This window comes from Capsicum annuum, unplaced genomic scaffold (assembly GCF_002878395.1).
Source record: "Capsicum annuum cultivar UCD-10X-F1 unplaced genomic scaffold, UCD10Xv1.1 ctg3002, whole genome shotgun sequence".
NCBI lineage: Eukaryota > Viridiplantae > Streptophyta > Magnoliopsida > Solanales > Solanaceae > Capsicum > Capsicum annuum.
In genome coordinates this window covers 54699-65627 of record NW_025836553.1, presented here as the reverse complement: position 1 = coordinate 65627, position 10929 = coordinate 54699, and the positions used below count along the sequence as shown (strand labels likewise).

The 10929-nt window shown below is 30.3% G+C and overlaps 1 protein-coding gene and 1 long non-coding RNA gene across 2 annotated transcripts in view; both read left to right on the top strand.

Annotated features, from left to right (window-relative positions):
* Window positions 1–5962, top strand: part of LOC107879291 — a 26781-nt gene extending 20819 nt beyond the window's left edge. The window contains exon 2 of the mRNA XM_047402894.1: window positions 5660–5962. Within this exon, the coding sequence (XP_047258850.1) occupies window positions 5660–5962 (303 nt within the window). The remainder of the gene's footprint in view (window positions 1–5659) is intronic.
* Window positions 4221–4590, top strand: LOC124891073. The gene is made up of 2 exons (XR_007049511.1): window positions 4221–4309; window positions 4412–4590. It is a non-coding gene; the product is annotated as an uncharacterized LOC124891073 (long non-coding RNA).
* Window positions 5963–10929: the final 4967 nt, after the last annotated feature.

The window sequence follows — 10929 nt, the reverse complement described above, 5'->3', positions numbered from 1 at the left end:
TTCGAAAATTATAAAGGTAATTAATATCAATTATTTTCGTATTTGAGCCCTTTATACAATTGTAGATTAATTAAATATAATCAAGCTACAAAATTAGGACAGATTTATGGTAAATAAATATATAATATTAATAATAATTTTATTGCTATCAAATTAATTAGATTAAATTGAACTAGAAATTAGTTAATGATGACAATTACTTAAATAAAAAAATATATGAAAAGATTCGTAATTGATATGCATATATTGGTAAAAAAAACAACGAACCTTGACTACTCCTTTAGCTTTAAATATATTTTAAAATTTACATACAACATTAAATTAAGGAACTTGAGTCTATGTATTATGATCACAAAATTGATTCTAATTAATTGAAATTAATTAGTTGATTGTATTGTTTTATTACAATAATTTAGTACCTCATTCATTTATTTAATAAAAATACATATAATTAATTGATTGATTTTGTGCAATCTACTACAATTTTATTAATTCAAATGAAATGACTTTTAAATGATAGGTTTGGATTATAAAAATAATGGTGATTATTGTATGAATTTAGCATTTCTTAAGTATTAAAAAAGATCTATAGACAAAAAAATGTCATCCCTCAAAACAATTAAATTTGAACTATTTTAGTGAAACAATGAAAGATTGAATATAAGAAAATCCGTAATTAAGAAAAGAAATAACTGTCACCTTATTTGAGTTTTTAGCAAATTGTAAAGATAATTAAATAATCATATTGTAAATTGATAAAAAAAAATTTGAGAAATAAATAAGTAATTAGGAAAAGAAATAATCGTTACCTTTTTAAAATTCTTCCCAAAATCATAAAGGTAATTAATATAAATTTGATATAACCAAACTATAAGAATATGTGAAATTCATGGGATTAAATTTTTGAAATTATAAAAGTAAGTAATATCAATTGTTTCCATATTTGAGTCCTTTATGGAATTGTAGATTAATTAAATATAATCAAGCTATAAAATTAGGATAGATTTATGATAAATAAATATATAATATTAATAATAATTTTATTGTTATAAAATTAGTTAGATAAAATTGAGATAGAAATCAATTAATATTTACAATTATGTCGTACATCATTTTTTATATAAAAATACATATAATTAATTGATTGATTTTGTGCAAGCTACTATGATCTTATTTATTCAAATGAAATAATTTGTAAATGGTAAGTTTGGATTATAAAAAGAAAGGAGATTATTGTATGCCTTTAGCATTTCTTATGTATTAAAAAAGATTTAGTGACAAAAAGTTGTCATCCCTCAAAACAATTAAATTTGAACTATTTTAGTAAAACAAAAAAAGATTGAATATAAAAAAATCCGTAATTTAGAAAAAAATAATTTCTACCTTATTTGAGCTTTTAGAAAATTATAAAGATAATTAAATAATTAATTGACTACAATCAAATTATGAATTTATATGAATTTTTTGAGAAATAAATCAGTAATTAGGAAAAAAAATAATCGTTACCTTTTTTATATTCTTCCCAAAATTAAAAAGTTAATTGATATCAATTTAATATAGTCAATCTATAAAAAACATAAGAAATTCATGGGATTGAATTACCGAAATTAAAAGGTAATTAATATCAATTATTTTCATATTTGAGCCCTTTAGGTAATTGTAGATTAATTAACTACAATAAAGCTATAAAATTAGGACAGATTTATGGTAAATAAATATATATAATTAATAATAATTTTATTTTTAGCAAATTAATTAGATTAAATTGAGTTAGAAATAAGTAAATATTGACAATTATTTTAATAAAAAATATATGCAAAGTTTCATAATAGCTATACATATATTGGTTACAAAAACAACAAACACTATCTTCTACTTTAGCCATAAATATATTTTAAAATTTACAACATCAAATTTAAAGAACTTGAGTCTATATGTTATGATCATAAAATTGAATCTAATTAATTAAAATTAATTAGTTAATTGTATAGTTTTATTACAACAATTTTGAACATCATTTATTTAATAAAAATACAAATAATTAATTGATTGATTTTGTGAAATGTACTATGATATTATTAATTAAATGGAATTATTTTTAAATGGTAAGTTTGGATTATAAAGATAAAGGAGATTATTGTATGACTTTAGAATTTCTTATGTATTAAAAAAGATTTATAGACAAAAATATGTCATACCTCAAAACAATTAAATTTGAACTATTTTTGTAAAACAATAAAAGATTGAATTTAAGAAAAATTGTGATTGAGAAAAAAATAATTGTTACCTTATTTGAGTTTTTAGCAAATTATAAAGATAATTAAATAATTAATTAACTATAACCAAATTATAAATTTATATGAAATTTTTGAGAAATAAATTAGCAATTAGGAAAAAAATAATCATTATCTTTTAAAAATTCTTCCCAAAATATAAAGGTAATTAATATCAATTTGATAAAATCAAACTATAAGAATATGATAAATTCATGGGATTAACTTTTTAAAATTTTAAAGGTAATTAATATCAATTGTTTCCATATTTGAGTCTTTTATGTAACTGTAGATTAATTAAATATAATCAAGCTATAAAATTAGGAAAATTATGGTTAACAAATATATAATATTAATAATAATTGTAATGTTATCAAACTAATTAGATTAAATTACGGGAAATCAGTTAATATTGATAATTATTTTAATAAAAAATATATGCAAAGTTTCGTAATTGATATACATATATTGATTAAAAAAAAAAACGAACATTGATTACTACTTTAGCCGTAAATATATTTTGAAATTTTCAACATTAAATTTAAGGAACTTTAATCTATATATTATGATCATAAAATTTAATCTAATTAAGTGAAATTAATTAGTTGATTGTGTAGTCTTATTACAATTATATCGTACGTTATTTTTTTAATGGAAATATATATCATTTATTAACTGATTTTGTATAATCCACTATGATCTTATTAATTCAAATGAAACAATTTTTAAATGGTAAGTTTTGACTATAAAAAGAGAGGAGATTATTGTATGACTTTAGTATTTCTTATGTATTAAAAAAAGATCTAGTGATAAAAGAAGTACAATATTACAATATTTTTGGGTTATTTAATTAATTATCACGTTTCAAAATATTGTTTATATCAATTCAGTGATGTTTATATGGAAGAGTTAAATTTTGAAAAAATAAATATCTTAAATTTCATAATTTAAGTTAATTTGTGTGCTAATTTTAAAAAGTTAATTTATAGTTTACATTTTATTTCTATTATATGGAAAATTTGACCTCATATGGCTATTTATAGCCATTGAATAACACAAATTATTTGTTACACTTTTCTTCTCTCTCTCTTTCTCTCATGGGTATTTCTCAAGTTTTTCATTTTGAGTATGTAAATATTCACTTCCCATATTTATGGATCCTTATAAATATTCACTTGCCATATACAGATCCTTGTAAATATTTACTTGCAATTTACAGATCCTTTTTAGTTGTATATGTGCATTGTATGATGATAAATGAAAGACACAGAAAAAATTTTTCTTCATTGTAGTCTTTTGCTATTTGTACATTTCAAGAAAAAATGACAAGAATCCTACAGATTCTGACAACCTTTTGCCGGCTCTTACTCTTTCAACTCTTTGATTCAGTAATTTCTCTTTTTTTTTAATTATTTACCATGATTATTTGTATTATCAGAAGGATTTGGTAAGTTCTTTGGATTGTTCTTGTACTATTTGTTTGTGGGGTATTTTATTAATTTTCAGTAGAAGACTAGTAGTAAATAGTTTCGTGTCATGTCTCTTCTGATTGTAGTATTAGTATATATTTTTCTTTTCTACTTGTTGTATCCTATACCTCTGTTTTCTTACTTTCTACTGTTGTTAATATCCTCGTGTTTTTGCTTTCCTTGCCGAGGATTTATGGGAAATAAATTTTCTACTTGCCAAGGTAGGGGTTACGTATATTGTTGTTGAAGAAGAAGCACGTAGAAAGAGAGATGTTTTGCTTTGTCTCATAACTTGTAGTATTTTCATGAATGGATAATGATTTGTAAGTGGCTGTTTATGATGAAGAACAACTTGTTCTTCTTTCGATCATCAACTAATGATGCAAACAAGACCCCTTCACCACCATTAGAGTCCAAGGAAGTTTCTTCTTGGAGGAGTGTTTCATTATCATCTGGATCCTTCTATGACAGCGGGTCAGGAAAAAAGAATTTCACAGATCTGAGCAAATCTCCCCATAGTCACAGTAAGAAAGTTCATCCTAAGAAATATGGTCGTGATTCAAGCTGGTATGTATATCATTTTTCTGTAGCTTCCTTTTTCACACTTAAACTAATGTTTTAATTTACATTTACTTGTCCAAAGTAATGACAAATATTTCTTCTCGGCAGAGACCTTAGCGTTCCAGTATTGATTCGGACTATTAGAAGATTGACAAAGGAGAAGGTACAAATGGCTTCTGAAGTTTCAAGCATGCTACGAAATCAAGTTGCTGAAAGGGCTTCTGCTAAGGAAGAAGCCAGCATATTACAGGCAGAACTAGATTCACAGACACAAAGATTAGAGACAGTACTAAAAAAAGAGTTGGATAGAAGATCCAGCGATTGATCTCTAAAACTTGAGAAATACCAAATTGAACAACATAGACTCCGTGAAAGGGTGAGGGAGCTTGCAGAGCAGAATGCCTCTCTACAAAGGAAAGTCTCTTTATTTAATGAGAAGGAAGTATATAATAGAATAAAGATCTCATTTTTGGAGAAATGCGTTGAAGATTTGTCTAAGAGAATAGAGCAAGTATCAGAGGAGAATTAAAATCTAAGGCAGCAACTTGCTCAGTTAAAAGTGGAAAATCGAGTAGCTCAAGACAATAGAGATTATGTCCGGGAAAACTACTAGGAAAAGGTTAAAGAGCTTAAATCAGAGACTTTGCTAACAACTATGCTAAGGGAGAAGCTCTATTCCGAGGAGATGGATATAAAGAAACTTCAGGCTGATCTAGCCGCAATAGTTAGAGGTAACGGCATTCTCAAATGTGAAGTGTAAAATGCACTGGACGCTCTTTCTTATGCCACACCTAAGTTGAAATATCTCGAGCTTCAGGTAAACAGGCAATGTTAAGATCTCGTTGCAACGAAATAGTTTTTATTTTTTAACTTTGGATACCTCATCTTCATATATGATAGCCTATTCACACGTTACTCTCTCTGCATTAGCTTTCTACTTCTGTTTGATTTTAGGTTCATCTTTGTTCCATCTGAAGTTCACGATTTTCTTTATGAACTTGTATACATGAGTTGCTGGCATGTGGTAGTCTTCTGTGAAATATCCGATCGTCTTAATGTGTAATAACTTGAACCAACCAAGAACATGATATACTTTGTGATATCCTCAAACCTATTGATCTGATTGTGCTCTAATGTGGTAAAGTTACCCGAAGGGGTTTCGGTAAGTTTTCTCGTTCATCTGACTTAATTCTTGGAAAAGTTCATGAGTTATCTATTGTGAATTTTAACAGTTAAAAAAGATTCATGATTTGGTTGAACTTCTAGGCTATGAGTTTGTTTTGAATTTCTGATGAAATGTTATTGGTGATCTTTGTGTCTTTCTTGTTTTTCATGGTTTACGGTTGATTCTGGAAGGTGCTAAAAAAGGACGAAAATATCAACCAGCTCACTAATGATTTGCAAGAATGCATAAAGGAACTTGGTGTTATAAAGGCGATACTACCAAAAGTGTTTCAGGAGAGGGATTTTATGTGGGAAGAAGTTAAGAGCTACAGTGAGATGAACATGCCATTGAATTATGAGATCAACATGTTGAAAAGGAAGGTTGATACCCTTGACGAAGACTTTCTTATGAAAGAGTGTCAAATCATAATCTTGAAAGACTTGATAGGCAAACCTTTCGATCTTCTTGCAAGTCCTGATTCTCTGTTGGAGTGATGGATGCTAAATTGCCAAAATACAATTCATATTTTGTTCATTGACTATAGTGTTCATAATTCTCGTATACTTACTGGTTTTACTCTTATTCTTTCCCCCCTTTGATACTTCTTAAATAGAAAGTTTGATTCTTCGTTTAGCAACCTTTTTGAATCTCCAATTGTAAGCATTTCTCTTACTTGCTGGTGATCAAGACAATGAACTTCTTTTGCTTCATTTGGTTTTGTAAGTATTGGCTTTTTTTTTTATCTTATGAAGTATTTAGGGACGATTGGTGCTACCATTTTCTTTTCGTCTCTGAGGTAGAGGTATGGTTTGCATATTTTCTACCCGAATATACATCAGGTATGTTGTTGCTGTTGTATGGAGATTGTGTGTACAATAACAATCGTATATTTGATGTCGGGTCATCCATACTTTCATTCCTTGCAGGGGAAAGCTGATTAAGCTTACTGAGTTAACATCTCATTGATGTATTCTTTCACTAAGGTTGTCATTGGGTAGCTATAAAAAGTACTTGTCTAACTGGGCATTTCATGTTTAGTTTGTGCATATATTAAGTAACGTCAAAAATTTTAACCATATAACTTTACCTCAAAATGGTGCATGGACCAGAGCTGCTCCTAAATCTGGTCGGTTGGCAGACTCTTCCACTTGATCTGCAATCAAATGCCTGCTTTGTCTCAGTACATTTGATTCTGTTGTGCTCATTCACACATGGTTTATGCCAAGTATGTGAGACATATACAGAAGCCTCTAGTTTCATCTTCTTTATATAGTTTTAAACTTCATTTGACTTGCTATGAGGGAGTTCCACCCTACCCTCTGATCATTCTTTCAGATACCCTATTTCATTTGCCTCCACCATGTTTAAAATTTTCCTTCTGGTACCTGATGCTTCACCTACCGCATTAAATGTTGTTTGAACATTTTTAAACTATGCACTGCGTTCAATTTCAAAAAATGAAAAAAAACTATGCACTGTAGAACATTTTGATAATTTTTTGGTATATCAGTATGTTCTTTATGTTTATGCTTACATCAAGCAGATACAGTTATTATGAAGGTGGAATTGGTTTCTGTACCATTTTCGTTTTGCGTGTAACTTCTGAAGTTATTTGGGATCCATTATTTATATGTCAATGAGAGTCTTTGATGTCTTTCCTGATAATGTTTACGCTTACATCAAACAGACATAGTTATTATGAAGGTGGAATTAGTTTCTGTACCATTTTCCTTTTGTGTGTAACTTCTGAAGTTATTTGGGATCCATCATTTATATATTAATGAGAGTTTTTGCTGTCTTTCCTAATATTAAACCTGTCATTTTTTCTTTAACATGTCTAATCTCCTGTATACCTGGCTTTCTGATCTTCAATGATGCAAACAATTTCCTTTTAAGAACTTGCACTTACCTAATTCCTAGTAGGACAATCTTAGAATCTTCTATGCTGAACGATGACTATTGGTGGTTATTTTTTTTGCCAGGAGGTTGCATTGGAAGGTACAAGCATACATAATATTGGTAAAACCAGCAAGCACCATATTTTTTGAAAATGATAGCATATATACTATGTAGGTAGTATTTTCTTTACAAAAATGAGCCTCTGTGTGCTTACAAGGCCTCCAAAGTTGCAAAATGGATTCAGCACCCTCTACAAGAAACTCTTAATGTCAAAATAATAATTTGTCTGATCTTATCTGCAACAAGAATGACGAGCACTGCGTTCAGTTTGGAGCCTGTCCCTAAGCTCGTCTAGAGTTATCCTTATCTTTATTGCCTTTTATTTGCTTGTTATCTTTGTTCTTGATAGAACCTGCATTTGAGAAGCTTGTGTTGTTGTCTCAAGTTAATGTTTAAGTTTTCTTTCCTTACTGCAATGCATCAAAATTCAACTTGTGGTGCTGCTGAAAATGTTGGAATGACTGCAAAACCTAATGGCATAATGCATGTACCTGTACGTTCTGATAGACCCAATACATTCAGTAACAACAACTCATCTATTCTCTCTTACATACAAAAAACAGTTGATATTCCTTCTCAAACAGTAGGTCCATCCATGTTTGAGCTTCCGGACCATGCTTTTGTTGGGCCTGGGCATGAAGGTGGTGTTAGAGTGGATGAAAGTCCCACATTATTGGGGAGTGAATTGTCGGTCTTCTTATATGGACTTGAGCAATCCTCCCCTCATGTGCTAGCTTTTGGGGTAGAGTTAGGCCCAAGATCCTTTCTTTACCTAATCAACCATCTTTTCTTACATTGGAAATAGAAAGAGCAGCTGTAGAGAATGTTTTCAACCTTAAGGGGATCAGGTAGGTAGAACCTGGGAGCATTAAAAAAGTACTAAGCAACTGGAATGGGGATGTAAATGTAATAAAAGAGGAGATATGGAAAATTGTTCAACATGTATATGGTGGACAGTTTGGACAAAAAGAAACAAGGGTTGTTTTGAGGATGTCTAGAAGATCAACATGAATAGTTTAGCACTTCTTTATTTTTGGTGTAAACACAATGATTAGCTCTAACAGAAGACATCATTGATGTGCTAGACTGTTTATAGGCAATTGAAAGACAGAGTAAGATGTAATACTTTTTGAAGGGGGACATCATTCTTGTTGGCTAGGGATTTAAACAAAGATGGGAAGAGCTCTATATAAAGGACAGGGATGACTAATATGACAACTTTTTTTTTGGATAGAACATAATTTTTGTTATAAGATATGGAAGATATGAAGATAGGACAAAATGTTCTCAACTAACAAACTTTTAAAATTAAGAGCCAAAGAATGCTAAACACTGGGTGTAACTCAAATCTATTTGAATAAAAGGAATACTAACTCTGAGAGAACAAAACACACTCTCCAGTAGTCCAGTAAAAATAGTAGATCTTAAAATCCCACTGCTAAGCAAATTAATTTAAATGCTGCTTTAGATTAGAAAGTCACCTTGTTATATTATGTGTTCAGTGGGTTCTCATATATACTGCTCATCATATTTTCTGCACTATCTTTTTAACATTTCTCTGAAGTCTATAATTTACTCTTCTTCACTTTGAACTTGGGCTCTGCAGGGCTCTGCATCTTGGACTTCTATATGTTGGTTCACTTCTAGTACTTCTTGTGTATTCTATGTTGTATGGCCTGACAGCAAAGGAATCAAACTGGCTTAGGGCTACAACATTAGCTACCGTGATAATCCTTGGTAGTTCATTTCCAACATATATCTTTCTCCTTTTCTGACATGTATTATGAAATAATTTCTTATTTCTTTGTGGTAAGTAATGAATTCACTAGCTTTTCATTCAATCAGATTGGAACTTGGGATCTTGCTTGTATGGTTTTAAGCTTCTAAAAAGTCGAGTCATCATACTTTTTGTTGTTGGTACATCTCGGGTGTTCCTAATCTGTTTTGGAGTTCATTACTAGTTTGTTGTTAACCTATGCTAATTCATTTTCTTCCATAATCAATTCTTCTTATACTTGTGGCATATGCATCCCTTTTAATATTATTTGTTGAATAGAAACTTCTAATCTTTTGTTATAAAAAAAATCCTCTAATCTTTTACTGCAATAGTTTTGTTTCAGGTACTTTGGACATTGTATCAGTTATGCAGTTATAGCATCTGTGCTGTTGCGTGCTATTGTTTCACGGCATTTATCAGTTACAGACCCATTAGCAGCTAGACGAGATGCCTTACAGAGCACAGTTACCTTAGAGAAGGTTTCCACAAAAAAGACCGAAATAGCTCCGTAAGCTCTTCTGAGGGGTGTGGCTCAAGTGCCAAACGTAGTAGTAGTGCTGATGCTAGTTATCTTGGTAATGCAACGGTGCCTTGCACTGCTGATGGCAGTACCTGGAATAATATTGAGGGGATTAATAGTAATAAGAGCATAGACAGTGGAAGACCAAGTCTAGATCTATGTAGTAGTTCCTGTCATTCAGTTGTTCAAGAGCCTGAAGTAGGATCATCATATGTTGACAGAAATTTAGAGCATAATTTGGTTGTTTGTTCTAGCAGTGGCCTTGAAAGCCAAGGTGGTGATTATAGTACATCCACTTCCGCAAACCAACAGATACTGGACTTGAATTTGGCACTTAAATTTCAAGAAAAGTTGAGTGATCCCAGGATTACATCATTTTAAAGTGGAAAAGAAGACACACTGATCGTGAATTAGCTAATTTATTGCAAGATAAAAGGCTTGATCCTAATTTTGTAGTGATGCTGAAAGAGAATGGGTTGGACCCAATGATTCTAGCCTTGTTGCAGAGAAGTAGTTTGGACGCTGATCGAGAACATCACGACAGTAACCCTCCTGTCACTGATTCAAGTGATGTTGAGGATGTGTTACCTAATCATATTTCATTCTCGGAAGAACTTAGACTCCAAGGATTAGGAAAGTGTCTTCAACGTTGTAGAGTAATGTCGCATCATGTAATAGGAACTCCAGATCAAGCATGGCTTCTTTTCAGTTTAATCTTCATTCTTGAAACTGTCGTTATGGCTATCTTCCGACCAAAAACAATAACACTTTTGAATGCTACACACCAATAGGTAAGAAATGCATTAGTACTTTTAAAGTTCAGTTTGGCGTATTTGGAGTACGGTGCAGCTAAAATGTACTCCATATGGTTGTATTTTCCATTTTATAACAAAATTTTGTAACACCCCGCATTTTGGACGAGAATGAAAATCGTCATTTTTTTCACATAAAGGTTCCAAAAGACATAAATCCAATGCAATTTTAGTGTGTTAATAAATTATGTAGTGTGGAAACCTATTTGAGCATGAATTGAGATCATAGAGGTCCCCAAGCTTAAGGACAAGTTGAAAGTTTTCCTATCATTTGAATTTTAGTGAGTGTTGAAACTTAGGTCAAATTCAATCGACCATTACTCTTTTTATATATTGAATTAGAGTGCCTACTATATATCAAATGAAAGGTATTCGAATTATCTTTCCAACAAT